The sequence below is a fragment of the Cricetulus griseus genome, chromosome 4 (assembly GCF_003668045.3).
Source record: "Cricetulus griseus strain 17A/GY chromosome 4, alternate assembly CriGri-PICRH-1.0, whole genome shotgun sequence".
Classification (NCBI taxonomy): domain Eukaryota; kingdom Metazoa; phylum Chordata; class Mammalia; order Rodentia; family Cricetidae; genus Cricetulus; species Cricetulus griseus.
This window is the reverse complement of record NC_048597.1, coordinates 133338199-133365129: the sequence shown is the minus strand read 5'-3', so window position 1 is coordinate 133365129 and position 26931 is coordinate 133338199. Positions and strand designations below refer to the sequence as shown.

The 26931-nt window shown below is 42.4% G+C and overlaps 1 protein-coding gene across 3 annotated transcripts; it reads left to right on the top strand.

Moving 5' to 3' along the window:
• Positions 1-1915: 1915 nt before the first annotated feature.
• On the top strand, positions 1916-26894 carry LOC100774561 (zinc finger protein 426). 3 transcript variants are annotated; one of them, XM_027411439.2, is made up of 8 exons: positions 1916-2123; positions 7470-7561; positions 17489-17640; positions 18690-18769; positions 20342-20468; positions 22474-22554; positions 23944-24029; positions 24466-26894. In XM_027411439.2, exons 3-8 carry the CDS (start codon positions 17613-17615, stop codon positions 25723-25725), a joined length of 1662 nt encoding a protein of 553 aa, XP_027267240.1. In that variant the 5' UTR covers positions 1916-2123; positions 7470-7561; positions 17489-17612; the 3' UTR covers positions 25726-26894. The 3 variants fall into 3 exon arrangements, with proteins under 3 accessions (XP_027267240.1, XP_027267238.1, XP_027267241.1); XM_027411437.2 differs by having other exon boundaries at positions 1917-2123; positions 24463-26894; XM_027411440.2 differs by lacking the exons at positions 1916-2123; positions 7470-7561; positions 17489-17640; positions 20342-20468 and having other exon boundaries at positions 18706-18769; positions 24463-26894.
• The last annotated feature ends 37 nt before the right edge of the window (positions 26895-26931 follow it).

Sequence of the window (26931 nt, the reverse complement as noted above, 5' to 3'; positions counted from 1 at the left end):
GAGAATCAGAGTAACGATGTTATAGAGTATTGTTAATAGATTTGCTTAGGAGACATTAAATCACACAAAGTAGAACTGAGCTAAGGATGTGCTGCCCCCCCTCCCCATACCCCAAACTAGTGTGCTACTCAAGCCTGCTAGAGATATGCTAGGATGTAAGTGCTTGTTCACCAGGATTGACCAGCCATTAGTCCCATCCCCAAAGAACATGCGTTTTGAACAGGCAGTTCCGGGGGCAGCACAACAGATGTTAAGTCCTGGCCTGCTATAAAGTTCCCAGTTTCTTTTCTTGAGAAAAGCGTAATTCTGCCAGAAGGGCAACATGACCCTGGGTCACATCTATTTGGGAAGAAGTACACTGATTTACTTAATCAGTGGGTCACATCTATTTGGGAAGAACACTGATTTACACAGCAATATATTGCTGTGTAAATCTTCCATCTGACCAGGTGGCTAGACTTGCAAGTCTCCTGCCACTGTTTAAATGTTCAAAGTGTAACCTGGGGCTGGGACCTAAAAGATTTAAGGATGACAGTATAAGTTAGTGAAATCTATTTGAGGCCAGCTCTCATTTGGTTCTTAGACCCAGTTTGGCAGCATGATTTCACAAAGAACTTTTCCTTCAGTTTTATGTGTGCAGTGATTTATTTTTGGCATATTGTTTCTATGGCAACGCAAGCCCCTGACTGAACCTAAATCCATGGCAGAGGGGGCAAAATGGATCTCTTGACAAAAGGCCCAGTACATCCTGTGATATATCAATGACAGCCACAAATTCTTCGAAGTTCATCAGGAGGTGGAGTAACAGCTCCTTTCCCGTTTTACGTGAGCTGGTCTGAATTTAATGTGACCAATAGAAGTCAGCAGAATTCAGTTCTGAAAGTTCATCAAAAGGCTTCTAATAGGGTCTGGAGAGATGGATCAGTGGTTAGGGACCTAGCTGGCCTCCCAGAGGTCCTGAGTTCAATTCCCAGCAACCACTGATGGCTCACAGCCATCTGTAATGGGATCCGGTGCTCTCTTCTGGCATTGCAGAGGATACTCGAGGACAGAACACTATGCACGATACATTTTTTTTTTTTAAGGCTTCTAATAACATTACAATTCTAAGCTACTGAACTGTGGGTTGGTTTAAGTGGCTATTGATATATCAAGGGAGCGTCAGCATCACACAGTGTAGAATTGTTTGATCATTTCTTCTGTTACCTGAGATGACAACAAACAAGATTTGAGTTCACTTTTTGTTTATGGACCCAGGGGATTCAACACAACTGGAAACTAGGGAAACAGTTGCTGGGAAAGATACAGATAGGGTTAGGAGAACGCTAAGACACAAAACCCAATAATTATTTCGGTGGCTTCTGAGCCTGGTGGAATCATCAGCGGTAGGTTCGATTTGTTGAAGCACCCTTTATGGTTGCAACCTACCAAAAGCAAACCAACACCTTGAAAGGTCCGAATGATTGCGGAAGGGACACTGCCTTAAGTTGCTTGCTGAATTCGGGAGCTCTGGGAAGCAAGAGTTTAATGCGGCAGACAGGCTGAAGAGTTTCTGATGAGCACCCATAGGAAACTTTGTGGAAGAGCTTGGGCGCCAGGGCCTGGGCGCCGCCGAGCACTCCTTCCCGCCCCTAGCGCGACCCACGCCCTGGGCTCTAAATCTGTCTTGTCCTGGAGGCCAGCGTTGGCCGCCAGCTCCCGCTGTGAAGCCATGACCACGCCTTCGTCCTCACCGCGAGGAGCAGAATTCGGACAATGGGAGTAAAACAAGGTAGGACCCGAGCCCCTACCCGGCCGCACACCAAGTGCGGGCGGAAGTGACATACGGCCGCGGCCGCCTCTTCCGGTCCCTATCTGGACAGAAGCGCCTCCCGAGTGAGCAGCCTTTGTGAGTGCCGCTTCGCAGGGACTGCCCGGGGGTGATGGGGAGATAGCGGGTGGGCGGGGGTGCTGAGCTCTGCTGCACCCGTCCCCCTCCGGGGTGGGGACGTGCCCACAGGGCGCGACCCGCGCTGTCCCGTTCTGCAGAAACCGCAGGGCGGTTGTTTTCTTCTTTTTCTCTCAGAAGGGAACGAGTTTTCGCTGGAGTAGGTGGAGTGCCCGGCCTCATTTCAGCGCCTTAGGTGAGAGCTTGACTCACATTGTTGGGCTGTATTTTTGTGTGTATGTTATTTTGACCATTAGCTTCAGAAACAAAGACATATTCCCTAGTGACTTAGAATGTACGTCTTTTCCTGTGAGAGTAGAAATGTTGGTAGACCCCAAGTCCACTCCAGAAACCCCAGGCCGGTGTGGCTGTACATGCTTTAGATCTTAAGCACTCAGGAGTCTACATAGTGAGTTCCAGGCTAACCAGAGCTACATAGTGCAACACCGTATTTAAAAACCAAACCAGGGGCTGGAGAGATGGCTCAGAGGTTAAGAGCACTGGCTGCTCTTCCACAGGTCCTTATTTCAATTCCCAGCAACCACATGGTGGCTCACAACCATCTGTAGTGAGATCTGGTGCCCTCTTCTCATGTGCGGATATATATGGAAGCAGAATGTTGTATACATAATAAATAAAATCTTAAAAAAAAATAAAAAATAAAAGCCAAACAAAAACCGCAATAAACGATAGTGAGCTACTCTGGACATCTAAATTTCCCAGGCCCGTGTTTGTTTCTGTATCCCATTTATAGCATTGTACTAGTTAGTAATCAAATCCATGGCCTTGTTCATGCTGCACGTATTTTTTGTTAGATATTAGGCCTGTTCATCACCAAATTGCTTAAAAATGTGGACCTCAACAGAAGAGATGTGGAAAGCTTTATTAGTAAAAATTGTAGAATTAACTGTTAAGATTGATAAATTAGTGTTCTCTCTCCCACCCCACTCCCCATTTTACATTTTAAAAAAATCTTAAATATACTGGCATATTTTATGGCTCAGTTTCTGTTATGGTACATTCACCTCTTTGCAGAAAAGTTTGTTTGCTCTTTCCTCTACTAGATAGAAGATGTAAACTGAAAATGAGGGGGATGTGTCAGGATGATGGTGGTGCATGCCCTTAATCCCAGCCCTTGGGAGGCAGAGGCAGGCATATCTCTGTGAGTTCGAGGCCAGCCTGGGCTACAAAGTGAGTTCCAGGACAGACGGAACTACTGTCTTGGAAAACAAAACAAAATTACTAGATTTCAATCAAGAAAATTAAAGAATAGAGTTAGGTATGCAGCTGAGTTGGTAGAGTGCTTATTTTGCACAAATCCCTAGGTTCAATCTCTCGTACCACATAAACTGAGTGTCATAGCCTATACTCCTGTAATCCCAGCATTTAATCCACAGAAACAGGAAGATTAGGAGTTCAAGGTCATCCTTGCCCATAAGTAAGTTGTAGGCCAACCTGGATCACATAAGATCTTGTCTCTAAAAAAGAAGGAAATTAAAAACTAATTGGGAATATAGCTCAGTGGTAGAATACTTGACTAGCATGTGTGAAGCCCTAGGTTTGATTCCCCACACCACAAAACAACTGAAAATTAAAAATGATGCCATGTGGTATCTGATCTATAAACATCCAAAATTCTCTACATTGTTAACAAACAAACAAAAAAACAAAAGCATGCTTCTGGATATTTGGAGGTATATAATCCATTCAAGATTTCTATATTGTGCTGGGCTTGGTAGCAGATACCTGCAATCCCAATAGCTGAGAGGTAGAGGCAAGAGTATCACTACAAGTTTGAGGTCCCCCTGGACTATATACCAAAAACCTGTGTCAAAAAATAAAACCAAAAGATGTGTGTATTGTATTTATTTGTAAGTCATAAAGGTTACCCATTATTTGGCTGTATTCATGTAGTTGACAAGGTTGGACAGATAGGACAGATTTCCCTTTTTCTTTTTTGAGGCAGTGTGTCTTGTAGTTCAGGCTAGTCTTAAGCTTATTATTGGTTTAGTTGGCCTTGAATTTATGCTCCTACCACCATCTCCCAAGTGCTGGGTTAACAGGCACATCTTGCTTCCAGTAAATTTGGGTGCCACAGCTTCCCATTGTCACCTCCAAAGATTTCAAAAGTTTATTTATAGGATAATTTGTAGATGTTACATGTTTGTATTATATTTTTTTATGGAGGCATCCATTTGTTGTGGTCTTAATTTTGGTGTTTGCTAAAAGCCCTGACCATCACCGAACTCTGCTTGTTTGCAGTGCTGGTGATTTGAGTCAGGGGCTTGGGTATGCTAGGCAAGCACTCTGCACCAAGCCACAGACTCAACACTTTTTTTTTTTTAACAGATAATTTTCCTTTTAAATAAATTTGTAGGCTGATAGTTTGACAGGAGGAATGTCTTGTACCCCAGCTGTCATCCCACCTAATTTTTTTTAAACATCTATTAGTTACCTTCAGTGAATACATGTCCTTGTGTTTGGTTTTTAATTTTAAATTTAAATTTAACTTTCGTTTAATTAGTATGTGTGCATGCTCATACCTGAATGATGATGACATGGTTGTGGTCAGAGGACAACTTTGTGGAGTTGGTTGTTCTTTTGTGTGGTTTCTGGTGACCCAGCTCAGGTAGACAGGCTTATGCTGCAAGTGCCTTTAGCCAGTTTGCCAGCCTTTTTATTCTCCCTTACCTGTATTTATGGAGGTGTATTGTCAGAGTAAGCTTTTAAGGTCCTGTATTCTAGGTCAGAGGACATACACACATTTTATTTTGACATACATTAATTTTTTTCCCTTTTCCCAGTTTTTTTTTTTTCTATATAGCAATTTCTGAATCAATCTTTTTTAACCTCATTTAAAACTTGTTCTGGGGGAAAATAAGCAGATTTTTAATTGTAACTACCAGGCATTTGTTTTGAAAGGGGAAATCACTTGGCTGTTTCAAGTGAGTAAGAGCCCTCAGCTGTATTCTTATAAGCTATAATGCATGGGCCACCTGAAGTGCTAGTGCTTGGGAAACTGAGGCAGGAAATCACATGTTAGAGGCCATCAGCATTACATAGTGAAAGTCTGTGTCTGGTTTATATTGTTTTGGGATGATATTTTATAAGTATTGTTTAATTTTTGCTTTGTAATCTTGTTCTGGTGAATAGATCTTTCTCCTTTGTGCCTCCTCCTCCCCCTACCCACCCACCCGCCACCTTCACCCATGCTACTCCCAAACCGTCTTGTTCCCTAGCCACCATTTTTACTTGCTGTGAATTCAAATAAGTAAAATAAAGGGACCTTGAAACTTCAAATTTGGGTATTTATTATTTGGTCTTGCTATGTTGTGTGGGCTTGCCAGCCTTGGACTCATTCCTCCTTCCTCGGGCGTCCCACATTGTGAGTATAGGTGTGTCCACCTTGAGTTAATGATTTAAAAATGAGTATGTGGTAAATTTTTTTTGTGTGTAAGTAAGTAATAAGAGTTCTGTGTTCTGATCTAACTCAAAATCTAGAATTTATGTGATCAGATAGATACGTAGATAGTACCTTGCAGTGTATTACTGCAATCTTAGTGTTGTGTGTCCATAATTAAAGCTCCTGTATACAGTGTTGAATATTGCTACTAATTCTGTTCAATCAACAGCTTGTAAATATTTTTCATTTATGTATTGGATAATGTATTCCTTTTAGTGCCTATTTCTCTTTATTTAATTTAGTTTTTAAAAATTACTTTTATGTGTGTTGACATTTTGCCTGCATGTGTGTCTGTATGAGGCTGTCAGATCTTGGAGTTACAGACAGTTGTGAGCTGCCATGTAGGTGCTGGGAATTGAACCTGGATCCTCTGGAAGAGCAGTCGTGCCCTTAACCGCTGAGCCATCTTTCCAGCTCCCCTTTTTATTTAATTTATTATTGTGCGTGATGTGTGTGTGGGTGTGTGTCCATGGAGGTCAGAGGATAACTTTGTAGAGTTGTTCCTTCCTCCTGATGTGGGTTCCAGAGATTGAACGTGGGTCAGCAGGCTTGCATAGCAAGCACTGTACTCACTGAATCATCTCACCAGCCCCTCTGTGCCCGTTTCAACAGCTTGTTATCTGTAGTGTGCCTCATCCTTCCAGCAGGAACACAGTATACTTTTCCCGGCTGCCTTTGAGGTACCGCAGCAACTTTGTCATCATACATAGTCCATTCAGATAACATTTTTACTGGATATACTTCTCTCTGGGACTACATGTATGACATTGATAGTATCTTCCAGGACACATAGTCCATTCAGATAACATCTTTACTGGATACACTTCTCTCTGGGACTACATGTATGACATTGATAGTATCTTCCAGGATTTTCATTTGGCACACTTTGTTTTCACATTTGTTTTAGTGTGTGTGTGTGTGTGTGTGTGTGTGTGTGTGTGTGTGTGTGTACATGTGTAGGGTGCTTGTGCTCATGCAGAAGTGCTGCCGCATTTATGGAAATTGGTTGTCTGTTACAACCCAGGGCTCGAACTCAGCTTTTCAGGCTTCGTAGCACGTACCTTTACCCACTGAGCCATCTCGCTGGCCAAGGCACACTATTAATGACACACGTAAAAGTACAGCATCTTTTACTCACTCATCCCTTCCTTTAGTTTTTAATTATATTTATTTTGGGGGAGGTGTTGATTAGGGGGCAACTTGGGAGAGTTGGTTCTTTCCTTGCACCCTGTGGGGCCCTGGGATTGATGGCAAGCACCTGTTTCTACTGAGCCATCTTGCTTTCGGTGGCTTATTTATTTATTTAGTTTTTAGTTTTTTAGTTCTGGTGAGAATGCATCCTTTATTTTAAAATTTTATGACAAATTGAAACCAACAGCTAATCATGTTAGTGCACTTCAATACTCCACTGTAGAGATTTTATCAGTGTTTCTCATGCCCTGTGGAGTATCTGTCCCAGATAGCCTTTTGTTGCTTTACTGTTCTGATAGAAGAAATTGCCCTTCTCAGCTTTGGGCCGTACATCAAGACAGCAAATGGCAGACCTACTAGGCTATCTGAGAACAGGTCATCACAAATGCTGTGTCTTTGACTCTCCATACCCACTGCCCATAATACTCCAGGATGTGGATATCCCATAAATCTGGCATAAATGTTAAGGCCCAACCTGGTGTTGAGTCAGTTCTGGGCCCTCTGGTAAATTATAGCTGTCGGAACAGTGGATCCTGTTCCCATCCCCTGTGCTCAGGTGGAGGTCTCTCGGACTCCTAGGCTTTATAAGCAGCAACTTGGGTTTGATGTGTGAATAGCAATTTGAGTTTGTGTGCTATAGAAAGGATCCTGCTGCATTACGGCTGTCATGCAGCTCAGTATAACGCCACTGCTTTTCATACCTTAGCCTTAATGTCCTTAATAAGGACAAGTGTGGGAACTAGCACACTTGTTCAAACTTTAGATGGTTGTCCTTAGCATTAAAAGGTGTGGTCACCTAGCTATCCCATTCTCACATGTAAACTGTGGAATAGTTGCTAAGCATATTCTTCCTTGTTAACTATGATGTCTGGTTTTGTTTTGAGACAGGACTCAGCCTGGCCTTGAACTCCCTGTGTAGCTGAGGATGACCCTGTACTCATGGACTTCCTGTCTCCACCTCCTAAGTGCTGGAATTCCAGGTCTGTATCACCATATCTTACTCATATTACCACATTGTGTGAGTACCTTTCCTCCTTTAAAATAGCATCTTTGGTTTCTACTGGGGCCCCCAGCATATATACTTCTCTTTACTCATTTGCCTGTGTTTTCAATAGTGAAACCATAGCCAGTGTGCAGTGGTCACATGAGTTCTTTTCTCACTGGAAAAGAACTCCATCATCTGCAAGTTTCAGAGTGAAATGAACAATAAAATGTTCCCCTTATCTATCGGAGAGACTTTGTTTTTAATAAATGTGTTCTAAAATCATTTATTTGTGTATTTTGTGTATATATGCATGTGGATTTTTATGTGTTTTGATAACACGTGGAACTCAGAGGTCAACATCTGTGTCTTCTGCCTATCTTAGTTCTTGAGATAGGGTTTCTCATTAAAACTGCAGCTCACCATTTCGGCTAAACCCACTGGCTAACAAGTCTCTGACCCCACACCCCCTCCAGTGCTTGGGTTACTGACGTGTGCCTACCTATTGGATTTCACATGGGTACTAGGGTCCACATTCAATGTCTTCATGCTTACACAGCAAGTATTTTGCTCACTGAGCCATCTCCCCAGGTCTTATGATTGATACTTTCTAAGAATGTCAGGAGAGACCTCAAACTGTAGAGGGTATAGAACTCTGTGTATCATTTTCTGTCCCTAAACATATGTATCTGTGATTATTTTATAAATTCGGTACAGTAAAGAGATGAACAAATAGCTAAAAAATTGAACAATTTCAACAATATACTATAATAAAAGTTAAGTGAATGTGGTCTCTCATATTTTTGCTGTTCCATAGTCATCTTCTTTTTAGATCATGAATGCATACTGGCATGTAAATATGGAAGCAATTCATGTATTTAGTTCTGTGTTAATAGTATGTGACATAAACTCATAGTCTAGTATTTTCACCAATTCAGCATCTTTTGTCAGAATCAAGCCATACATTCCAGCTAACACCTCATCATGACCCTTCGAAATCACTCAATGGCAGCATGAAATATGTCCTGTCATACAATATACCTGTGACTGCTGTTTTTAATTTTATTCCCTTTGAGAGTTTAATAGTGTATACTGATCATATTCACTCCCCTCTCCAAACTTCTCCCAGATCAGTTCCTCTCTCCCTTCCCACCCAGCTCTTCTGCTTCTGTTTCTTTTTCCTCCTCCTCCTTCTCCTCCTCTTCCTCTCTTCTAGTCCACTTTGTGTTGCCCAAATACTCCATCCACTGAATTGTAGACAACCTACAAGAGGTCATAGTTTTAAGCTGACAACTAACTCTCCTCCCATAAGCTACCAGTCATTCCTCTGCTAGGTGTTAGACTTCATGTCATCCTTCCCCTCTGTGCTGGAATTCTGTCTGGCTTGAGCTTGCAGAGGTCTTGTACTTTTTTTTTTAAGATTTATTTTATTTATCAAATATACAGTGTTCTGTCTGCATATCTGCTTGCACGTTAGAAGAGGACATCAGATCCCATTACTGATGGTTGTGAGCCACCATGTAGTTGCTGGGAATTGAACTCAGGACCTCTGGAAGAGCAGCCAGTGCTCTTAGCTTCTGAGCCATCTCTCCAGCCCCTGTCTTGTACATGTTACATAACCACTGTGAGTTCATTTGTGCAAGTACCAAATGAAACACTTTCATTATAGTCATTTGTGGCCTCTGGCCTTTCCTATTTCCCCTTTTTCTGATTCCAGAGCCCTGAGGGGAAGGGTATGATACAGATGTCTCATTTAGGCCTGAGCACTCTGCTGTAGGAAGCTTTTCTGATAAAGATTTGGAGGTGCACTAATCTATGGGTGTAGTGATAAGTCATGAGTTTGTTTAATACTCTGTCTATTTAGCAGAATAGTAGTGGTAAGTTTTCCCCCATTGTCTGTGACCTATTAGCCACAGGTTCTTGGCTCTGATAATGTGAGGTCCTGGTTCTGTCTTGTGCAGAGGGTCTTAAATCCAATCAGAAAGTGTTTGGTTATTCCCATAATGTTTGTGCCACTGTTGGATCAGAGGTGATGTCTTGCCAGGGTGATCATTATTGGAGCTTGCTGAGTTCACAGCTGGATGAGATTGGTGATTCTGGGGCTGTAGAGATGGCTCAGCAGTTAAAAGCACTAGCTCCTCTTCCAGCATCCACATGGCAGGTCACACCTATCTGTAACTCCAGTTCCAGGGCTTTTGACATGACACCCTCACACAGACATAATACAGATAAAACAGTGAACATAAAATAAAAATAAATTACATATTAAAAAAAATTGGTGATCCCCCCACCCCCCACACACACACCCCAATAGCATGCTTAGCACTCAGCACTATAAAAGCTAGTCGGTCCCAGACTGATCACTGGGAAACCATCATGGAACTGATCCAGACCCCATGAATGTGGATGTCAGTAAGGAGGCCTTGGAAATATATGGGGCCTCTTGTAGTAGATCAGTACTTATCCCTAGTGTAGGAATGGACTTTGGGATCCCATTTTTACATAGAGGGATACTCCCTCAGCCTAGACACACGGGAGAGGGCCTAGGACTTATCCCAAAGGATATGACAGACTCTGAAGACCCCCTCTCCCATGGAAGGCCTCCCTCCCCCTGGGGAGCAGAAATGGTATTGGATAGGTAGGGTGTTAGTGGGGGGAGGGTAGGGGAGGAAGGGAGGAAGCGGGAACGGGGATTGACATGTAAAACAAATCTTGTTTCTAATTTAAATAAAAAAAATTAAAAAAAATAAAAGCTAGTTGGTAGGGATGAAGCTTCCTATTAAGAGCAGTTTGATTTCTTCATGTTCTGTGACTCAAGTATGTGGTGTCTTCAGCAATAGGTTCTTACTCTCAAGTTCTAGAAGGTAGCCAGGAAAAGTGACAGTAATCTGTAACGTTTGGAGGTCTGTGCAGCATCACCAAGAGGTAATCCATTCCTGGTACTGAAGTTTTATTTGTTAGCCTTTATATAAGTATATATTTTAGGTAGGTAGGCTTCTATACAGTGTTTTCAAAAGGCTTTTAATGTCTTTCCCCATACTTCTTCCATTCTGCGTTCCTATCCCTGCTTCATTTAGCCCATCCTGTTGGATTATTCATTTTTCTCCTTTGTGATATGACTGTTAGCTTTTAATTGTCAACTTATCCACCTGGAATCATCTAGAAAGAGTCTCAGAAAGGAACTGTATAAATCAGATTGGCCTGCGGGCATGTCTGTGAGGGCATTGTCTTGATGGTTAATTCCTATAGGGAGTCCCAGCCTGTTAAAGGTGCCACCATTCCCTGGTTTGGGGCTTTGAGCTGTATGTATAAGACAGAAGAACCAGCCAGCCAGCAAGCAAGGATTCATTCATTTCTTTGCTCTTGATTGTCAATGTGATATTAATAGCTGATTGAATTCATGCCTAGCCTCCTTCTTGGTGATAGACTATATAGTCTCTAATTGAAAGCCAGATTAAACCCATCATCCCTTAAGTTGTGTTTGGTGAGATTGTTTGCTCCAGGGCCAGTGGGTGGCTCCATGTGCAGAAGAATTTGCCATGCAAGACTTGGAAGCTGAGTTTGATCCCCGGAACCCACAGTGGAAGGAGAGAACTAGCTCCTGCAAGTTGTCCTCTGACCTCATCATGTGCATGTCTACACATGCACACACAATAAAAATATTTTTTAAAGTCTCCAGTGCTTATTGAATGAATAATAGGCTTTTGACTGCCCACAGCAGAAGGACAGATTTTGCAAACCCAGCTGTGTCCTGCTACCTGTATATTTCTTAGAGAGAGCAGACAAGTTCATCAATCATGTTTTAATTACCATCATTCTCAACACTTGACCTTGGCCAGATAGCCACAGGTATATAATTCTAGCACTACAGAAACTGGGGAGGGTAGAAAGTTCAAGGCCACCCTGGGCTATCAAACAAGATTGAGACCATTGACCATTAACTTGGATTTAGATAGAAATCCCTGATCTGTTTTCTTGGGTATTGATAGCAAAGTGGGAGTGGCTGGTTATGAACTGGGCTTTAAACCTTGTCATTTGTCTAATGGTATTCTTTCTAATTGTGTGGATTTTGGTTTTTGTTTGTTTATTTTTCAAGGTTGGCTTTAACTTCACTGTATAGCCAGCAATGACTTGAACTGAGACTCTGGCCCTCCATTCAAATAGTAGGAATTTAGATGTGCTTTGTCATATGTGGCTCTCCAGTTAGATTTATAAACCTGTGGGAGCTAAGCCAGTCTGTTCTGCTCATCTTTTATATCTCCATAACCCAGATGACAAGTGTTAACATTCCTAGTTGAGTTGTGGCACTAGAATGATGGCTCTGCAAATTAACAGCACTTACTGTTCTTCCAGAGGATCCAAGTTTATGTACCAGTAGCCAGTAATTCTAGCTTAAAGGTATCTGGAACCTTCTTCTTGGCCTCCGTAGGCACTTGGATACATGTGACATGCCTGCTTTTTCCACACACCTGCACACCCAAACACAAGGTTGAGTCACCAGGAGTAAAGGTGCACATCTGTACTCCTGGCACTTGGGATGATCAAAAAGAGAAAGAAGTAAAGTGGTAACGGTGCTTGGTACCAAGGCTGATGTCCTTAGCTCAGTCCTTGGGAGCCACATGGTGGAAGGAGAGAATCAACTCCCCAGAATTGCCCTTTGATCTCTACATGGGTGCCATGGACCATGGGCACCCCCACACAATACAGTAATAACACAAACTTTAAAAAGGGTATTGAAATGGTTCAGTGGGTAAGCCTATGGGTAAAAATTGCTGTATGAGCTTGATCTGAATTTAATCCCTGAAACCCCCAGTTGAAAGATGGAACCAGCTTTCCAAAGTTGTTTGCATACTTCTGTATACCATGGCACCTGTACCTTCACACAGACATGTGTGCATGAGAGTTTGCGCACACACACACACACACACACACACACACACTAATAATGATTTATAAAGGACCAGTGAGATGACTTGGCAGCTGAAGGTGCCTGCTCCCAAGTTTGACAACCTGAGTTCAATCCCTCGAGCTCACAGTGAGAGAGCCCTCTACTTCTATACATGTTCAGTCATAGACTGATTCCCGAAACACACAATAATAATAGTAATTAGTATTAGTATACTTTTAGGCCAAAACCACAAATAGTGCTTTGGGGGCACTGGAGAGAGGGCTCAGCAGTTAAGAGCACTTACTGCTCTTGTGGAGTACCAATATTTGGTTCCCAGCACCCACATGGCGGTTTGTAGCCATCGGTAACTTCAGTTCCAGGGGAATCTAATACTTGGAATTTGACTTTCTTGGGCACCAGGCATGCACATAGTGCACATACATACACTTGAAAAAAATAACAGAATACATAGCTGGGTGGTGGCGGCTTACACCTTTAATACCAGTGCTCAGGAAACAGGCAGGTGGATTTCTGAGTTCGAGGCCAACCTGGACTACAGAGTGAGTTCTAGGACAGCCAGGGCTACACAGAGAAACCCTGTCTTAAAAAAAAAACAAACAACAGGGCTGGAGAGATGGCTCAGAGGTTAAGAGCACTGGCTGCTCTTCCAGAGGTCCTGAGTTAAACTCCCAGCAACCACATGGTGGCTCAGAACCATCTATTATGAGATCTGGTGTCCTCTTCTGGTGTGCAGACATACATGGAAGCAGAATGTTGTATAAATAATAAATAAATAAATAAAATATTAAAACAACAAACAAATGAAAAATCACATTGGATGCTTGCATGTGCCGTCAGGCTGTGGCTGGTGGGTGAGCACACAAAACAGTGTTGTTCTCACCCTTTCATTCTTAATGTAACACATTTCCTAGAAACCTAACTTTGTCATTTAGTTAAATCTAGTTAATACTCGACTGCACAGTTTCAGAAGGATCTCTAACTGTCCTGGTGGAAATCAGACTATTGAAATCATGGACTCGCTTCAGTTGTTATTTCTACAAGAATCTTGTGTTGGGAGAAGAGAGAGGCTGGGATCCAGTGTGTGTAGTTGGGGTAGGACAGGGGACGGGGCTGTCCCTTGGAAAGAGGTCAGGTCAGAATGCCGGAGGGACTGGAGCCTGGGCAGTCATGATGTGGGGGATGATCATACACCAACCAGGACTGCTTAGCTGTGTGTGTGTCTTGCCCTCTATTTAAATCAAGTTCATCTGAGGATCCCAGAGATAGGCTTGGAGGTACAAGTCACTGTACCTTTTTGTTTTATTGGAGGTATAGGTCACCTTTTTTTGTTTGTTTGTTTTTGTTTCGAGACAGGGTCTCTACCCACTGTGTAGCTCAGGCTGGCCTGAAACTCAGCATGCAGACTAGGCTGGCCTGTAACTCACAGAGATCCACCTGCCTCTGCCTCCTGAGTACTGAAATTAAAGGTGTACACCACTATACCCAGCTTATAAGCATTTTTTAAAGATGGTATGAGATTTTGCTTTTCAAGAAATACTAAAATTCAAAATATGTGCCCAGCCCATAATCATATAAAATATATATAGCAAATATTTCAAGGCAAGTCCATAATTCCAGAAAATGATATTAATACATTTCTCCCAGGTGGTTTTGTTTTGTTTTTCGAGACAGGGTTTCCCTGTGTAGCTTTGGAGTCTGTCCTGGGACTAGCTCTGTAGACCAGGATGGTCTTGAACTCACAGAGACCCACCTGCCTCTACCTCCCAAGTGCTGGGATTAAAGGCATTCTCCACTACCATCTGGCTCAGGTGGTTTTTAATTTTTTTTAATTTTTAAGATTTATTTCATTTTTATGTGCATTGGTGTTTTACCTTTATATATCTATGTGAGGGTACTAGATCCCCTGGAACTCCACTGGAGTTACAGACAAGTGTTATGCTACCATGTGGGTACGTTATGGGACCAGAGATATGGCTCAGCAGGCTGACGACCTGAATATGGTCCTGTAACAAACACATAATGGTGAAGGTGAAAACAACTTCAGAAAGTTGGCCTCTGACCTACATAAACACACACACACACACACACACACACACACACACACACACACAAACTACTACTACTACTACTACTACTACTACTACTACTACTACTATACATTATTGACAAACACAGCAAAGAAATAAATTCTCAGGGACTTGCTGCCTCTGAGAGAGAATGGGTACATTTCTGTAGCAGCTAAGAGACAGTAACCTGCCTTGTATTTGTGTGGGGTCATTGAGATGAAAGAAGATAGTTCATTATTCTGTTAGATAGTAAGCTTTATAACCATTTGTCCTTCCTAAGATTGGTGTAATTGGCATATTGTACTAGAAAACCAATTATTAACAAAGCGGGGGGTCGGGAGGGGAGGATTGGTCATTTAGGATGAGATGCCAGGACTTACTGAGAGTTAAGTTCTCGTTGGATAAAGAAGCATCACAAGTTAACTGGAGCAAGAGTTAGGAATTTTGTTTCTTATTTTTGGCTTTTTTTGCCTCCACAATCAACATCTGGAAAACAACGTGTCCCATTTTCATTTACAGATTATATCTGGTAGAGAAAAAAAAAAAAAAACAGAAATGCTTGTGTGGGAGCCAGACATTCTGGTACATATCTGTAATTCAAGTAGTTGGCAGGCTGAAGCAAGGAGATCACAAATTCAAGAAAGGACTGCAAAGGGAGGACTGTGGGCTTTCTGTAGAGACGTTTTTATCTTGTTTAGGCATGTATTGGAACATAAGCCATTGTCAAAACGCCAGGGCACAGTTAAGATGTGTGTATTTGAGCTGAAGAGACTGGTCGGGGGGGGGGGGAGACAAGAAAAAGAAAGAAAGAAAACTGAGAAGGAAATAAAAGCAAACTCTGGTGAAAAAAATTAATCACTATGAAACACTGTTCCTACCTTATTACACCTAAGGAAGGAATGCTGGTGGTACTTGCTTATAATCTTAGGATTTGAGAGACTGAGTGGGAGGATTGCTGTGAGTTGGAGACTAGCCTAGGCTATATAGTGAGATCTTGTTTCAGGCAAGCATACAAACCCTAAAACAAAAGGTTGCTAAAAGATGGTTCTCTGAAAAGACCCATAAAATAGGTGTTAAACAGGGCTGACTCTAGCCTTCCCTGTGCTAGGGGGAGAAGACATGTCTTTGTTTTTGTTTTTCAAAACAGGGTTTCTCTGTGTAGCTTTGGAGCCTATCGTGGCACTCACTCTGAAGACCAAGCTGGCCTCGAACTCACAGAGATCCACCTGCCTCTGTCTCCCGTGTGCTGGGATTAAAGGCACGTGCCTACCAAAGACATGTCTTTTGAGTTCAGTATTTCCTACCAAGACTTGCTGAGGTTGCTTACTGCTTAAATTATGTTCTGAGGTTCCTTCTTTCCAAATACTCTTACAGTTAGTACTGGGATATAGGTCAGTGGTAGAACTCTTGTCTACCCTGCATGAGATCCTGAGTTCCATCTCCCACACCTGCAAAACAGAATCAAATGCCACCACTAACAAAAATATACCTGAAAACCAAAGAATTATTGGTTTTGGGACCAATTATTATTTTGGAACCATAAAGATGGCTCAGTGTTTAAGAACATTTGCTGTGGATCTGAGCACTCATATATCAAACCAGGTGTCCAGTTAACATCTTTAACTAGAGCTTGCTGGCTTTCAGCATAGCTGAGAAAATGTGAGCTCCAGGTTCAGGGAGAGGCCCCGTCTTAAATGAATAGGGAAGAGCATCAGACACCATCTGGCCTCTACATGTACAGAAAACATGCATACAAGGAAATAACCATCTGCTCATTGTATCTGTAATTTTACCACTTGTTAAAGATGAGAGCAAGTTTGCACACTAATGAAAGAAACCTTTACCAGCCTTCAAATCCTGCATCATCATTTTTAAACTGGGTGATAAATGAGCAACCACAAATGCTCTCTGAATATAGAGTCTTTTCTGTTTTGTTCTGTTTTAAATTTTATGATTATTTTCTGTGTGTATATATGTAATGTATGATGTGGGGACAAGGGGACATGTGTGCACATGTCATTTAATGAGTAGAAGTCAGAAGACAGTTTGTAGAGTTGGTTCTTGCCTTCCACCTTTACATTGGTCCTGGAGATCAAACTCAAGCTGTCAAGCTTACACTGTCTGGAGGCAAGTGCCTTTACCTGCTTAGCCATTTTGCTAGCTCCCTGTCTTTTTGAGGCAAGATTTTGTTTTGTTTCCTAGGCTGTCTTTGAACTCACAGCAATTCCCCTGACTTAGCCTCCTCAGGGCTGGCGTGTAGGTGGAATTTTCTATCCTACCAGCCTGCTCTCAAATAACCACACAGAGACTTATTAATTATAAATGTTCCACCAATAGCTTAGGCTTGTTACTAACTAGCTCTTTCAACTAAACCCGTATTTCTTACCTATGCTCTACCAGGTGATGTTACCTTTTTTTCAGCACGGCATGTTCATCTTCTACTTCTGCTTCTAGCTGGCAACTCCTTCCTTCTTCATCCCGTACTGTCTTTTTGTCCACAAGTCCCACTTAAGCTGCCTAGATATTGGCCATTTTGCCCTTACCAAGCTAATGAGAGCAACAAATATTCACAGTGTACAAAAGATTGTTCCACAGCACTGGCATTGCATTCGTGTACCACAGTACTTGGCTCTGAATGTAGATCTTTTTAGGGCAGTTGTATTTACTGTGAAGGGTGGTTATAATGATTCATTGAACACATGCTTGTGCATGTGTGCGCGCAAACACACGCACACACACACACACACACACACACACACACACACACACACTCATTGCACAGTGTGTTACATAGCATTCCTCAGTAAATGGCAGCTAGTCTCACTAGAATTCACATTTCAGAGAGTACTGTGTTTAGTGATCTTCGTGTGTACTTCCTGCATATAGCTATGTATGATCATTGACAGATAATGACTAAGTCATTCATGTTAATTAGTGGTTGATATTACAGGAATGTTAATGGTTGTGTACAGCAGGCAGTGGAGAGTGCCACTGTCCACTGAAACTCACCAGCTGTACTAAAGTGATGACAGCCCCAGTGGAAGGATTATTCGGGCACACTTCCCTGTTACAGGATGGCAGCGACTGTTCCGTCGTCCCATGGTAAGGTCTTCTGATTCTGTTCCTCAGAAGAATTCCTAAGGTTCACCTAGGAACTTCCAGCACTGTGTTCTGAGCCAGAATAGCTTATGTTGCTGAGAGCTCTCTAAAAAGATAGTTCTCAGGATTGCAGAGATGGCTCAACTTGCTGCTCTTGCAGAAGAGCTCCTAGCACCCAAGTGGTGGCTCACAACTGTCTAACTCCAGTTCCAGGGGATCCTTTTGCTTCTACCTCTTAGCTGGGATGACAGGTATGCACCATCATGCCCATTTTTATGCTACGATGGACCCTGGGGCTTCATACATGCTCAGCAAATACTGAACTGACTGAGCGCTAGCTCCAGCACTGATAAAGTAGCATTTTCAGGGCATAAAGCTTCCTTACTTGTGAAATGAGGCTGTTATTGTTATTCTTTTGTTTAAAAAGAAGAAAAGAAAAATGCTGAGACATGAGACATGTTGACTATAAGTTTATTATAAGGCCCGGCAGAGTAGGGAGACATAGAAGAGGAAAGGAACAGGGTAAATGGCTGACTGCCATGGCCTGTTGCCATAGACAGACTGAGAGAGAGCACAGGTGGGAGAAGAGAGTAGACAGGAAGCAGCGAGGAAAGCCGAGAGGAAACAGAGAGAGTGTAAATGGGCAGGGACCTGTCTTTTAAAGGGGTCCTCTGCACCTGCATGCAGATTTAGTTCCCATGGAACCTTGGGCTGACCAGGGTACTGCCTGTTCCACCAGGTAATAGGGGCAGGCCAGCATAATGCCTGAACCTTTCAGTTATTAATAAGAGTTATTCTAATAAGCAGCATCCCTAGCCATCCTTCTTTCAGGTGATAGATGGGACAGGACTGCTTTAGCATCCTGTGGCACATAGAGGTGAGGAAGAGCACTCGTGTGTGTGTGTGTGTGTGTGTGTGTGTGTGTGTGTGTGTGTGTGTGTGTGTGTGTGTGGTGATTACCTAAGGCTTTTGTAGTAGGGTGGAATGACTTCCCTGCCTAAGAATGAAATTATGGACAACTGAGTATTCATACCTGCTTCCTTTTCCATAAGATCTTTCGGGGGACTTCTGCCTTCGAGAAGAAAAGGTATCATCAGAAACGATGTTGACTGACTGCCTGACAAATTATCAGGTAAAAAAAAAAAAATACACATACACACACATTGAAAATGCTCCACCTGTAGACAGTGTCCTCTGGACAAACTTATCTCTAGATCTGTTTAGAGCAAGTGGATCCTCATCTAAGAATCTAGTTCCCTGTACAGTTTACTGAAAGATGGAGCCTGTTATAGTTTGCCTTGTGTTGCCATGATAAATATCAGGACCATAAGCAAGTTGGAGGGAAAATGGATTCGTTTCGGTTTACAATGCTGAGATCATAATCCAGCACCAAGGGAAGCCAGGGCTGGAACTTGAGGCAGGAACTGGCACAGAGACCAATGGTGCAATCTGTTTACTGGCTCATGCAACTGGCTTGCTCAGCTACCTTTCTTATACATCCTAGACCCACTTGCCCAGGAATGGTACCACCTACAATGGGCTGGACTTTCCTTAATCAATGAGAAATCAAGAAAATGCCCCACAGGCCACTCTGATGAAGGTAGTTCCTCAACTGAGACTCTCTACTCCCAGCTATGTCTAGGTTTGTGTCAAGTTGACAGTGACTTATGACAAAACTTTTCCTGTTAAGTGACTTGGAAGCTTACAGATAGTCCTGATTTTTCAGTAATAACCTGGCTTTATCTTCATGGTGTCAACTCTCCTTTCTTTTATTATTACTTATGTGTGTGGCTGGGCATGCGAGTGCGCATGTGTAGATGCAAATGTTTACATGAGCACATGCCACAGTGTGTGTGGATTCAGAGGACAATTCTCTGCTTGCATCATGTGTGTCTTAGGATCACACTCAGGTCATCAGGCGTGGTGGGAAGTAACTTTACCCACTGAGCCATCTCGCTGGCCCTTGGTCTCCTGAACGTTTCTTCCATTATTGACTTCTCTGGCAGATGACAAGGTAGATGACAGTCTCCTTTTCTACAGACATTTCTTCATGTCTCACATCCATCACATCCTTAGGAAGTGCTGACCTCTGTGCTTAATACGGAGAAATACCTTGATGTTTTCTGTGTGCTGCTGGTGCCAGTTCCTTTTCAGCAGGGCCATGTGACTTGAGGAAATTAAGAGTGAGCCTAGGGCTGAGGATGGAGCTCAGTGGTAGAGCTTAGCATGCTCAGTCAGGATTCTGGGTTCCATTTCTAGCCAGGGTGGAGACAGGTAGATTCCAGGACTCTCTGATCAGCCAGTGTAGCTGAAACAGCAATTTCTATGTTTAATGAAAAACTCTTTCAGAAAATAAGGTGAAGAATTCATTGGGGAAGACATCCCAACATCATCCTTAACATTGGCCTTAACATGAATTTGCACAGGCAAGTATACCTATCAGTATACATGTACACACGCGCACACACACACACGCACGCACGCACGCACGCACGCACGCACACACACACACACACACACACACACACACACACACACACACACACACGAGTTTAAAGAGGAGTTTATAAAGCCACTGGACCTTGGTGTTAGATAATTGGAGGCTAAAGAGTTTTCTGTAGGTGTTCGGTCCCAGTTCCTCACCTCTCATATTCATACACAAAGATCTTATTTAGCTAAAACCAGCATGTCTGCAATATTTCAGGAGTTAGTAAGCTTTAAGGATGTGACTGTGGACTTCACCCAAGAGGAGTGGACCTCCCTGAACCCAGCCCAGAGAAGCCTCTACAGAGAGGTGACGTTGGAGAACTACCAGAACCTGGCCTCAGCAGGTAAACAAGCTGACCTCAAACTCACGGATATTACCCTTGCCTCTGCCTTCTGAATGCTGGGATTAAAGGCGTATACCACTCTAAATATGTTTTAATGTACTGGGGTCGATCTCAAAAAGTCCAAGGCCTCTAAAATTTTTGCTGGGTAGTGGCGGCACGTGCCTTTAGTCCCCGTGCTTAGGACACAGAGCTGGCAGATCTGAGTTGGAGGCCATCTGGTCTATAGAGTAAATGCCAGGACAACCATGCTACACAGAGAAACCCTACCTCGAACCCTTCCCCCCACCCCAAAAAGAAAGTATATGTTTTCCCTCTCCATGTTAATAGGCTAAATTAGAAACCTCGTTGTAAAATCTTATGGCACTTGTGTGTCATTAAGCTCTCTTGGAGTTCATGAGATGGCTCAGTGGTTAAGAGACCTTTCTGAGGACCTGGGGTGAGAATCTCAGTACTTATATAACAAGGTGGTTGTGGTCTTGAATGCATCTATAACCCTAGTGTGGAACTGAGGGGAGATTGGAAATGAAGAGACTTACTGGCTGCCAGTCTAGCTGGAAAAACACAAGCCAAGGTTCCAGAAGAGACTGCCTTAAAGCAGTAAGACAGAGAGTGTTAGAGAATGGTACCTGGCACCCTCCTTTGTTCTTTGCATGTGGGCACAAACATTCACACCTGCACACACACATGTTCATATACCACATACACATATACCACACACATGCATACCCACAAATACATGTATTTAATTAAGGAAGGGGTCGGGAAATGACTCAGTAAGTAAGGTGGTTACACTCAAGCAAGAGGACCTGAATTAGATCCCCAGCTCTCAAGTAAAGGCCAGGGGTGATGTTAACCACCACATAGCACACCCACATACATGAACACTTATACACACATACACAATAATAATTAGAAAGTTTGATTGTTGGGCTTGAGAGATGTCTCAGGGGTTAAGAGCACTGACTACTCTTCCAGAGGTCCTGAGTTCAATTCCCAGCAACCACATGGTGGCTCACAGCCATCTGTTATGAGATCTGGTGTCCTCTTCTGGTGTGCAGATATACATGGAAGCAGAATGTTGTATATATAATAAATAAATAAATAAAATCTTTTTAAAAAAGAAAGTTTGATTGTCTTGATGACTGTGATGAATAATACTATATATAAACCACTTGTAGTTAATTTCCCTAGAAGAACAAAGATCTTTTTGTTGCAGTTATCTCTCTCTCTCTCTCCCTCTCTCTCTCTCTCTCTCTCTCTCTCTCTCTCTCTCTCTCTCTCTCTCTCTTGATTTTGTTTTCAGATAGGGTTTCACCGTGTAGCTCTGGAACTCACTCTGTAGACCAGGCTGGCCTGGAACTCACAGAGATCCGCCTGCCTCTGCCTCCTGAGTTCTGGAATTAAAGGCGTGCGCCACCCCCCTATTCTGACTGTTGCAGTTCTTACTTCCTGTTTGAATAAAAAGAAAGTCCTGGGTCGAGATATGACTCAGTGGTTGAATATCTGCCTATCACTTGCAGGGGCCTGGGTGCAATCCCAGGACTACAGAAAGGAACCTCCAGTGCTTTGTAAATGTGTGTGTGTGTGTGTGTGTGTGTGTGTGTGTGTGTGTGTGTGTGTGTGTGAGAGAGAGAGAGAGAGAGAGAGAGAGAGAGAGAGAGAGAGAGAGAGAGAGAGAGACTAAATTAATTGGGGTCTCATGCTCCAGAGCAAACTAAACTTTTGAGGCATAGACAGGTGGTACTTAATTACTAGCCCATTAAAAATAATTTCTCTGTTATCATTACAACTCTAGTTCCTGGCCAGGTTTAGTGGCACATGTCTGGAATTCAAGCTGAAAGAGGAATATTTCTGTGAGCATAAAGCCAGCCATAGGCTATGTAGGCCCTCTGGTCTCAAAGCAAGAAGAAAAAAAAAAGCAAAAATTCTAACTCTTGAGCCCTGGGAAGTTCTGTCATTTTTTCTGTCTGAGCATTCTAACCAATGTGTCTTACCTTGTGAACAGGATATCAGCTCATCAAACCCTGTCTGGTCTCTTGGTTGGAACAAGAAGAGTTTAGTACAGGTCAGAAGATAGTTTTCCCAGGTCAGTATTCATGGAAATCACCCCCACCCCCACCCCCACCCCCACAAGGTTTCTTTGTGTAGTCCTGGCTGTTCTGGAACTCACTCTGTAGATCAGGCTGGCCTTGAACTCACGGAGATCCATCTGCTTCTGCTTTGAGTGCTGGAATTAAAGGCATGTGCCACCACCTCTGGGCTTGCAAATCCTATTTAATGAAAGCTTAGTATGTTTACAACTGATATAAACTGAAAATAAAAACAAAACCCTTGTGTTGGATTGGAGAGATGGCTCAGCAGGAAAAGACATATGCAGCCAAGCCTGGCGATTTGAGTTCAGTCCCTGGAACCCACTTGGTGGAAAGAGAACCAACACCCCAAGTCCCCTGACCTGTACATGCACGCTGTGATACATGCATATGTGTGTGCGCACACTCAGGAAATCTGTGTATGATGTGTGTATGTAGATGCTGGTTGCCACAGTATGTATTTTGGAGTCAGAGAGCAACTTTTTGTGTCTGTCCTCACCTTCCACTTTGTTTGACAGTATCTTTGTTTACCATGTGCTAGGCCAGCAGCCCTCAGGATAATTCTGTCTCGGTCTCCCATCTTGTCATAAATGTATTGGAATTACAGATACATGCTATCATGCTCAGCCTTATGTGAGTTCTGGGGATCTGAACTTGTGCAATAAGCACTTTATCCATTTAAGCAATCCAGCTCCTATAATGAAGTGGTTCTAAATAAAATTTGTCTCAGGACTCTGAGGCAAGAAGGAAAATCTTTAACTTCCAATATTCTTTTAGTTTATTTAAACTTACTGCTTTTAGAAATGCTCTTTTCTAGAAATTTTCTACTCTTTCCCTGATAATTTCTGTTCACCATTACCATCGGTTTTCATTTTTATAGAATCAACTTTTAATACTATCAAAAAGTTTGATCCCGTGTCATTATCTTTGCCTGGCATGATGGCACAGTCCTGTAATTCTTCTCCGGAAGCTGAGGCAGAATGGTTATGAAGTTAGCACAGTATGGGCTGCGTAGTGAGTTCAAGGCTTAGCTGCTTAGTTTGGCAAATAGGACAGAAAAAAAATCCTCATCTGTTTCTACTTTCTTATACCTTTTAAAATTCAAAATAAAAATACATGAGCCTTATTTTTTAAAAATAATTTATTTTTATTTTATTTTCATTGGTATTTGCCTGCATGGGTGTCTGTGTGAGGGTGTCAGGTTTTGGAGGTAAAGACAGTTGTGAGCTGCCACGTGAGTGCTGGGAATTGAACCTGGGTCCTCTGGAAGAGCAGTCAGTGCTCTTAAACACTGAGCCATCTCTCTAGCTCAAGCCTTATTTTTCAACTCCCGTTTTCCATTTCTTTCTCCAAACTCTTACATTTATTTTTCTGTTTTACTTCAGAATGGAAAATGCAGCTTGAAACCAAATGTTTAGCACCCCAGCAGGGAGTTTTGAAGGGCAGCAGCATATCCAATGGGATGCAAATGGTAAGAATAAAAAAACCTTATTGTTAGTCTCAAAGAAAATTAGAGGCTTAAAGCCCTTTGAGGGAGAAAACTAGTGATTTCATTATAGGAGGTTTGAGAGAAGCAGATAATGCCCATGAACAAATGTCTGAAGAAATAATATGAAATTGTGCCGCCAGGGTGTCATGAAACTCACTGCTTCAGAACTCATACAAATTACATCTTTTTCTTCAAATGGTATAGAATTCTTTTCAAGATTAGACCAGATGACACAGCATTCTGGAGTGTTTAATTACACTACCTGTGAGCACTTAACAAAGTATGAACTATATAGTTCACGTTTCACACGTAGTGAAAAATAATCATAATTATAATGTTTTGCTATAATCAAATGGTTATAACCATACCAATTGGCTGCAAAGGAAAAAAAAATGTTGTTCTTCACTCTTGTCAGCAGACAGAAAGCCAGAATGGAAGGGAGCTCTATAACTGGACAAAATCTGGAGACTTTGTCAATGAACGCTCTTCTCTTAAGACACATACGAAAACTCAAACCACACAGGATAATTATCACTGTAGTCAGTATAGAAAAGACTTTCTAATGGTTCAGAAGAAAAACTGTGCTGGTGAGAAACTTTGTGAGTTCAGTCAGAGTGAAGAAACCTGTATGATCCCAGTGAAGGCTAATCAGAAAATTGCTTCACAAGAGAAATCTTTGGAATGCAGTGACCGTGGGAAGTCTTTTATTAATGAGACACAGCTTCAGACACACAGAAGAAGAACTCACAATGGAGACAAACTTTATGACTGGAATGAATATGGGAGAAGTTTTATGAACTCAAGACTTGCTGTTCTTATAGAAACTCTCAATGCGAAGAAACCTTACAGATGTAAGGAATGTGGGAAAGGCTATAGATACCCTGCGTATTTAAATATTCACATGCGAACTCACACTGGAGAGAAGCCCTATGAGTGTAAGGAGTGTGGGAAAGCCTTCAATTATTCCAATTCATTTCAGATACATGGAAGAACTCACACTGGAGAGAAGCCCTATGTATGTAATCAGTGTGGGAAAGCTTTCACTCAGTACTCAGGACTTAGTATACATGTCAGATCTCACAATGGCGATAAGCCCTATGAATGTAAGGAATGTGGGAAAGCTTTCCTTACATCCTCACGACTTATTCAACATATAAGAACTCACACAGGAGAAAAGCCTTTTGTGTGTGTCAAATGTGGAAAAGCCTTTGCTATCTCCTCAAATCTTAATGGACATTTGAAAATGCATGCTGAAGAGAAGACATGTGAGTGCAAGATTTGTGGGAAAGCATTTGGATATCCTTCATGTCTTAATAATCACATGAGAACTCACAGTGCCAAAAAATCATACACATGTAAGGAATGTGGGAAGGCCTTTAACTATTCCACTCACCTTAAAATTCACATGCGAATCCACACTGGAGAGAAGCCCTATGAGTGTAAGCAGTGTGGAAAAGCCTTCAGTCATTCCACTTCATTGCAGATACACGAGAGAACCCACACTGGAGAGAAGCCCTACGAATGCAAGGAGTGTGGGAGAGCCTTCATCTGTCCCAGTTCCTTCCGAATTCATGAAATAGGTCACACTCACACAGAAGAAAAACCATATAAGTGTCAGCAATGTGGGAAAGCCTACAGTCATCCTCGTTCACTTCGAAGGCACGAAAGAACTCACTAGCGAGAAGCTTAATTGATGTTAGCTATGTGAGAAGGCAATTATTTGCTCTAGTTTACTTTGAAGACATGATGATACTCACCCTCGAGAGAAACTGTTACAATTATATACATAGCTTGGAGCAGTGCTGTGTGGTAGCTGCTCAGGAGGTTGAAGATGGGGGAACACAAATACTCCATGTCAAACAAATTAAAATGAATGTTGGGAAGATGGCTCAGTGGATAAAGGCACTTGCTGTGAATGTCTTACAACTTGAATCTGATCCACATCCATGTAAAGTAGACAGATATAGTGGAATGCATCTGTATTCTCAACAATCCTACCAGATAGGAGACAGAGGCAGGAGAATCACCTGGAAGCTTGCAGGCCAGCTAGCCTGGAGTGCGCAGCATGGCAGAAAGAATGAGAGAGATGCCCTGCCTCAACAAGGTAGAAGAAGCAATGCATTAAAGTTGTCCTCTGACCTCCATATGTCTGTCCACTGTCCACTTTCCCACATATGCCACAGTAATAAATAATATCTTAAAGGATTGGAATGATGGCTGGTGAGATGGCTCAGCAGATAAAAGCATGTTCTATATAATACTGACAACTTGTATTCTAGTCTTAGGTCCCCACAGTGTAAGGAGAGAATTGGCACTTCAAAGCTGTCCTGTGACCTCTGAGTGAGGCTCACATGCCCTCTTGCCAGCCCCCAATACTAATACATTTTAAAAATTAAAATGAGGGACTGTAGAGATGGCTCAAACAGTTACAAGCACTTGTTTCTCTTGCAGAGGACATGGGTTCAGTTCCCAGCACTCACATGGCAACTCACAACCATCCATAACTCTAGTTTCAGGGGATCTGACTCCCTCTTCTGCCTTCTGTGGGCACTCAGCATACATAGAGTGCACATGTGCAGGCAAAACACTTACACACAAAGATAATAGCAAGGGAAGGAAGTTGCAATGTGTCCAATAGGGCAGAGTGACTGATGTCCTCATAAGGTTAAGGTGCAGCATGCTTACAAAGACTATGGGAAGTCTTCAAATGGCCTTCTACAGATAGAGACAGATGGCTACCACAAGTGTTTCTACTATGGCCTCCAGAGGAAACTACCTGAGTTATGCTGATTGTTGATTTCCAGCCTCCAAATTGTAAGAAATAAATAAATAACCATGTTCAAGCTACCTGGTCTGTTACTTAGTTGCATCAGCTCTAACAAAT

What these genes read in the sequence shown, in the direction of transcription:
- LOC100774561 (XM_027411437.2), top strand. Translation starts at nt 17,613, where the DNA reads ATGGCAGCGACTGTTCCGTCGTCCCATG. An exon ending in ACTGCCTGACAAATTATCAG is followed by an intron (nt 18,770 to 20,341) that starts GTAAAAAAAAAA and finishes GCAATATTTCAG; the next exon opens with GAGTTAGTAAGCTTTAAGGA. An exon ending in TATCCAATGGGATGCAAATG is followed by an intron (nt 24,030 to 24,462) that starts GTAAGAATAAAA and finishes CACTCTTGTCAG; the next exon opens with CAGACAGAAAGCCAGAATGG.